General features: G+C 37.2%; 1 protein-coding gene across 1 annotated transcript; it reads right to left on the minus strand.

The window, feature by feature from the left end:
• Nucleotides 1-385: 385 nt before the first annotated feature.
• Nucleotides 386-6706, minus strand: LOTGIDRAFT_231746 (hypothetical protein; the record flags this gene model as incomplete). Its single annotated transcript, XM_009054229.1, has 4 exons — nucleotides 386-621; nucleotides 812-982; nucleotides 2349-2425; nucleotides 6645-6706. 4 exons carry the CDS (start codon nucleotides 6704-6706, stop codon nucleotides 536-538), a joined length of 396 nt encoding a protein of 131 aa, XP_009052477.1. The 3' UTR covers nucleotides 386-535.
• Nucleotides 6707-7802: the final 1096 nt, after the last annotated feature.

Consider the following 7802-nt stretch of genomic DNA (forward strand, 5'->3'; position numbering starts at 1 on the left):
TCTTGAACAGATAGGCTAAGTTTTTTTTTACTCAAAGTTTCTTAACACTTTTTAATTATATCCAATCAATTTAACAAGTTTCATTGCAGAAACATTAGAGAACATCTCTCCCCCATTTTGTGAAAGCTTCAACTACCAACTACTACGACTACCAACAACTACCTAGTTTGCGATATCAGCATCCGCTGGAAGCGAACGTTAACTTGTCATCTACCTACCTACCTACCCCTCTTTCGCCGAAGCTGTACGTAGACAAAGAGGGACTGGATGATAGGGGCGTTCCTTCCATTGAACGCTGCCACGTGTGTTTAATTGTGGGGCGTGGTTAAGAGTTTGGACGGACTCCCATATTGAAATTAAAAAATAAAGTGAAAAAAAACAAAAATTTGGCGAATATATTTTTATTCAATCGAGTTCGGAAGTTAAAAATTAATTTTCATAAACATTATTAGTCAATATATTAAAGGTACGAGTTAATAAAAGAAATACATGTATGGTGACAGTTTATTCGCGGACAAATGGTTTTCTTTTTCATTTAAAAATCATTTATTTTCTCCTCCAGATTATTAAGTAATTCATTCAAATTTCTTTCTCCGATATCTTCATCTCCTTCTTCCCTTTCTGTTAAATATAAACACATTTAATGGTTAAAGTCGTCTTATCTTATTAACATTTAGTTAAAACCAAATAAGGTAAGAAATACATTTATATATATTTTGGTGTATAGTTTTCATTAATTCGAGAGTCTCGCATTCCGAAACTACTTCAGACTTCAACCAGACTGCCACTTTAAAGCGAAGATTTTACTTACTGCCACTAGACTTCTTAGGACCCCTGTAGAATAAAGTACACAGTTGTATGATATCATTCACCATCTCGTATGGGCAGAGATTGCACCGTTTAGGATGATACTTTTGACAGAAAGAGTGGATACCTTTCGATAATGGTCTCGGTCCACTCGTATCCAACCTTCGTTCTACTTCTGAAATAGAATTCAAGTTTTGGAAAACTAATAACGGTCACATAAATGAGAACTTGGATCAAACCTGCGAACACAGTTAAGAAAGGTGTATCTGTAAGAAAAGCTGTGCAGTGTTCAAATTCTATGAACAAATAGAACGTGCAGGCGTGGAGAGTCAGTGGCGGAGCCAGGTTTACGTCCGAGAGGGGGCGATGCCCCCTTTGCCCCCCCCCCCCCCTCCCCCTTTGGAGACTGGGAGATACCAGGTACCACAAAATCGAGAGGTAGGCGCAAAAGGCGTCCCAAATCTTTAAGGGGCACCAAAAGCCCTTAAATAACAGCAGTGTCTCTCTCAAAATATTATAAAAAATCATATAACATGTATTCTTTAATAATTGTTATACCTAACTGGTAAATAAAACACAATAACACCCCTGGATATCGCTTCTCGAGTTTCATGGCGATAATATACAGTGGTGTAACTTATTTTCGTGGATATAAGGATTCAACACCGAATTTCGTCAAAGTTAAAAAAACGAAAAAAATTTTATGTCTTAGTTGTTTCCTCAGATATTCCACAAAATAATTGAAATTGGTTTAATTCGATTTTCTTTATGAATCCTTCACTTTGATCCATATTTCATGAGCAACCAACTGGGCAACGGCAGCAGAATGCGTCACCTATTTTCGTGTACAATGTTTGATCTATAAATAAGTCTAGAAAAACACGTTGTATGGATACCGGGTGGTATAATTAACTTCTCTTAGTATTTATCTTTAATATCAATTCATTATAACCAGTTACAATTCCTTCAAAGAACCACGATTTAAAAAAAAAATAGTGACTGACAAAAAAAGATACGTAACGTGATTTATTGCTAAAAGTCACTGAAACAACATAAGAATATGGTCCACTTTGTGTTCCATAGAAATTTTCTGCTGACACGGAATCCGCTAGTTTATCACGTGACTTCATCCGTTGGACTACATTCTAGCAGACGACACTTGGGATTATATCAAGGAAATTCGGCCGATAAAAAAATGGTGACGTTTGGTAATAAATGAAATCCGCCATTTTGTATTTGTCAAAGTATACATTAATAATTTTACCTTGCTTGAAACTACTGGATTCATTCTACTAGCTGATATTGTACAGAAAACCCATGTTTATCAAAACAAACTAATGCGGAGGTCGCGCAAGGTCGCTCATGTAAATTATTAATCCTTTACGGTAATCCACGAATAATAGGTTTCCATGAAATTAGGTTACTTGACTGTAATATGTCTCTATTACCAAAATGCGCAAAAATGTAATCTAAAAAGTGTATATATAGCGAAAGTAACTTATCCTCAAAATTAATGTTCCGTATTCATCTTTTAGAATTACCTTCATTGTATGCGTGGATAGTCACAAATACTGCTATCAAAACCACTAAGCATTGAAAATTCAACATGTTCTTAAATCTAAAATAAAAAGGCGAAAAAACTATCTCAAAAAGAAAAAAATTGAGATTTGTCATGTTTGCACATTTCCATCATGTATTCAACAATCGACTTTTCAAAAAAATATTTACATATTTGCTGATAAAACCGTATGTCAGGTACCCTCTTAATTTGTTCGTATAGCTAACGAATGGTGTATACCTCACATGTAAGCAGAACAGTAGATTCGCTAAGGTTAGGATAGGATTTGCCGTGATCTGTTTTTTTTATTAGGGTTGCGTTTCAGTTTGCGTAGGCCTACGTATTATGTTATCTTAGCTTTAGACTATGGAAAGATTCAAATGCACGAAAAAGCCATAGCTTTCTGATTCAACCATTGTGTCAGACAACGCCCGAGCCTGACCACACAACCCAATCAAATACTGGATAAAACCAAATGTGATATCGACTTAGCCTGCCAATAGAGCTGAATGTCAGGTTCCCTTATTTTCATTAATTATGAAAATGAAAATGCCAATAGTAATGCCAAGACTTAACCTGCCAATAAAACTAGATCTAAATATTAGAGAACGCACAAGTCTACTTGTCTATGCCAATCCATACAGCTGTCAGATAACGTCATTGATATTTTAATAGAGCTCAGTATCAAATACCAACCTTGACCTGTCGATACAGGAATGACGCCTTGAAGCGACCACAGAGCTCAATGTCACAAAACATCTTATCCTGCTGATTGAGCTCAATGTCAGTAAACGTCTTATACTACTGATAGAGCTCAATGTCAGTAAACGTCTTATACTACTGATAGAGCTCAATGTCAGTAAACGTCTTATACTACTGATAGAGCTCAATGTCAGTAAACGTCTTATACTACTGATAGAGCTCAATGTCAGTAAACATCTTATCCCACTGATAGAGCTCAATGTCAGTAAACATCTTATCCTGCTGATAGAGCTCAATGTCAGTAAACGTCTTATACTACTGATAGAGCTCAATGTCAGTAAACGTCTTATACTACTGATAGAGCTCAATGTCAGTAAACGTCTTATACTACTGATAGAGCTCAATGTCAGTAAACGTCTTATCCCACTGATAGAGCTCAATGTCAGTAAACGTCTTATACTACTGATAGAACTCAATGTCAGTAAACATCTTATCCCACTGATAGAGCTTAATGTCAGTAAACGTCTTATCCCACTGATAGAACTCAATGTCAGTAAACGTCTTATCCCACTGATAGAACTCAATGTCAGTAAACGTCTTATCTCACTGATTGAGCTTAATGTCAGTAAACGTCTTATCTTGTTGATAGAGCTAAATGTCTGGAAACGCCTTATACTACTGATAGAGCTCAATGTCAGTAAACGTCTTATCTCACTGATTGAGCTTAATGTCAGTAAACGTCTTATCTCACTGATTGAGCTTAATGTCAGGAAACGTCTTATCTCACTGATTGAGCTTAATGCCAGGAAACGTCTTATCCTACTGATGGAGGTCAATGTCAGTAAACGTATTATCCCACTGATAGAACTCAATGTCAGTAAACGTCTTATCCTACTGATAGAGCTCAATGTCAGTAAACATCTTATCCCACTGATAGAGCTCAATGTCAGGAAACGCCTTATACTACTGATAGAGCTAAATATCAGGAAACATATTATCGTGTTGATAGAGCTCAATGTCAAGATACGTCTTATCCTACTCATAGAGCTCAATGTCAGTAAACATTTTATCGTGTTCATAGCGCTCAGTGTCAGTAAACGTCTTATTCCACTGATAGAGCTCAATGTCAGTAAACATCTTATCCCACTGATAGAGCTCAATGTCAGTAAACATCTTATCCCACTGATAGAACTCAATGTCAGTAAACATCTTATCCCACTGATAGAGCTCAGTGTCAGTAAACATTTTATCGTGTTCATAGCGCTCAGTGTCAGTAAACGTCTTATCCCACTGATAGCGCTCAGTGTCAGTAAACGTCTTATCCCATTGATGGCGCTCAGTGTCAGTAAACGTCTTATCCCACTGATAGAGCTCAATGTCAGTAAATGTCTTATCCCACAGATAGCGCCCAGTGTCAGTAAACGTCTTATCCCACTGATAGAGCTCTATGTCAGTAAACATATTATCGTGATGATAGAGCTTAATGTCAGGAAACGCCTTATACTACTGATAGAGCTCAATGTCGGTAAATATCTTATCCCTACTGATAGAGCTCATTTCAGGAAACGTATCATCCTGCTGGTAGAGTTCCATGTCAGGAAACGTCTTTTCCTACTGATAGAACTCAATGTCAGCTATGCGACTGACAGCCTTAGTCTGCTGACAGGGCTCAATGTCGGGAAAGGTCTAATCTTGCTGATTAAGCTAAATGTCTGGAAACGCCTTATCCTACGGATAGAGCTCAATGTCAGGAAACGTCTTATCCCACTTATAGAGCTCAATGTCAGTAAACATCTTATCTCATCTTATCAGGAAACGTATTATCCTGCTGATAGAGTTCAATGTCAGGAAACGTCTTTTCCTACTGATAGATCTCAATGTCAGCTAAACGACTGATAGCCTTAACCTACTGATAGATCTCAATGTCAGCTATGCGACTGACAGTCTTAGTCTTCCGATAGAGCTCAATGTCTGCTATGCGACTGACAGTCTTAGTCTTCCGATAGAGCTCAATGTCTGTTATGCGACTGACAGTCTCTGTCTGCTGATAGATCTAATTGTCAACTATGCGCCTGACAATCTTCGTCTGCAATGTCAGCTATGCAACTGACAGTCTTTGTCTGTTGATAGAGCCCAATGTCAGCTATGCAACTGACAGTCTTTGTCTGTTGATAGAGCCCAAATGTCAGCTATGTACCTGGCAGCCTAATCCTGTTCAGAGTCAAATGTAATATGTCAGCTTCAGACTGCTGATATCCTAATGCTTGCATAGCATAGATGTGCATAGACAACTTTGAAGGTATATTATACTACTTACGGTAGATGACGGTATAAAACACAGAAAATATTCAAACTTGCAAGACTGTACGATGGTGGAATGTTGATCTGTACCCAGCAAGATGGTTATAAATCAGTTGTTTTATGGATCCCCGGGAAATATGAGAAGCCTTGATAAACTTCAACCAATCAGTGTAAAGTGTAATTCCGTGAATCAAGCCAAACACTACGTTAATTTAAGTAAACGCATTAATTCATACCTGCAAAGTTTTTTTAAATAGCAGAACACCTTGTTTACGTCGTCGTGAAAAAGATGCAATTCACAAATTTCGTTTAAAATACGTTTTTTTTTTACTGTAGACTGATCTCTAACATGAAGTCTCGGGTTGCTGGACGGTTGGTTAACTGGAGTAATGCTATATTAAAATGTATAAAGCAACATGTATAATGCAGACAAGGTATTAGACGCAGTTCACAATAGCTTTATGGAGATGTGTCTACCCTCGCTTTCTCGGCCCGTTCCTCGCTTTTTTTTAACCTCGTCTTTTTTCTCGCCTTTATCGTTTTCCAATGCACATTTTCATTGAAAACTGCTCATTTCATTCCCTTATTTAAAAAAAATAAAAATTACACCCTATCTTGGAATTAAAAAGGCGATCCTTTGATGTTTATACCGAATTTCTTAAAAATATCTATTACATTTCTAGCCGATATGTTCGCGCTGTTCTTCAAATATCGTAAGTTAAAGGGACATTCTGCTTTTTTGCAAAATGTTTTCATAATCGAAAACGTTCTTAATTATACCTGAAAATATTTATAAAATTATGCTATTTATATCTATATATCTTCTTGATCAAAAATTTTTTTTCGATACATGATACAGGAATTACTCCACAAATTCATTCCACGTTAATTCACGAATTTCAATCTTCTAGAAATACCTTGTGCCCGTATTACTGTGACCAAAATGTGCCCGTATTACTATGACCAATATACCTTGTGCCCGTATTACTGTGACCAAAATAACTTGTGCCCGTATTACTGTGACTAAAATACCTTATGCCCGTATTACTGTGACCAAAATGTGCCCGTATTACTATGACCAATATATCTTGTGCCCGTATTACTGTGACCAAACCGTCTTCATTAGCCCACATGGTGCAGAAGAGTAGGACGTAAAACTCCATTCATTTCATTTCATTTACTGTGACCAAAATAACTTGTGCCCGTATTACTGTGACCAAAATACCTTGTGCCCGTAGTACTGTGACGTGGCCAAAATACCTTGTGACGAACTTACCTACAACCGATCGCACAGCCGCTCACACAAGTTATACGTAAAGGTGGTTTTCCACGGGACATTTTTTTCGCGCAAAGCGATATTTTTCGTCGCAAAATAAAAGCGCTCGACGAATTTTGAATTCCACTGTCATCGAAGATCGACGTTATCGCTATTTTAACGTCCTTGCCCATCAGCGACAAAATGGCGGCATTCAACAAAGCCCTGCTATTAAGCAAGCGTTTATATTAACTAGTTCTAATTATTTTCCAGATTTTGTTTTATTTCCTCTGGATCCAAAGAAATTCGTGGTCCTAGAGTTTGTTTGGACTGATAAGTCGGCTATGCAATTTTCTGCCATCTTTGACGTCATGACGATATGACGTTGACGCTGTTAGCCAAAATTCTCGCATCTGATTGGATAAGCTAATTGCGCAAAAAATTTCGTCGCGTAAAAGTAGAACCTATTCCTACTTCTTTTGCGATCGTCGTGACGATTTTTTTCGCTACAAATTCTAGTACTTCTTACCGTACCGTCCCTACCCATGTCGCCCCCAATTTATTCCCATTTAGTCCCTTCCCGATTCGTCCCTTTTGTATTTACCTCTTTCAAGTTCGCCCGTTTCCAAATTCGTCCCTTTTCCATCTTTCACTGCACAAAGAAAGGGGTTGGACAGTATATAAGAGTAATTCATTCATTGCTTCATAAAGACCAGAGAACACTGGTCGAAACGTCGCTCAAAAAAAGTTAGTAATTGTAATCCATAAGAATTTTTTCATTATACAAGAGTAAGTTACAAGTAGAGAAAGAATTATAAAAAATTACAAATTACAAAATTGATATCTGAAAAATTTGAAAAAGGCCTAAGCCGTTAAATAGTAACATATAATTTCAATTAATTGAAATTTGTCTGTGGTTTAGCCGAGACAATGTCATCCCAGTATCAAAATTGGGAAAGGAAGGGCTGGAAAGGGACAAAATGGGTAAAGTTTGAACGGGGAGAGAGGTGTAATGGTTGAAAATTGTGGTCGTTCCTTTTTTAGCTACAACGGTTGAACAAATTGTGATTTTTATTACCAACTTCTGACAAGAAATAATTCAGATTGTGTGGTACAGCGACGTATTTGATCGTTTTTGAAACAGTATAAATCATTTTCATTTTGTCTAAAAAACGCTGC

The sequence above is a fragment of the Lottia gigantea genome, assembly GCF_000327385.1.
Source record: "Lottia gigantea unplaced genomic scaffold LOTGIsca_21, whole genome shotgun sequence".
NCBI classification, from domain to species: Eukaryota; Metazoa; Mollusca; class Gastropoda; family Lottiidae; genus Lottia; species Lottia gigantea.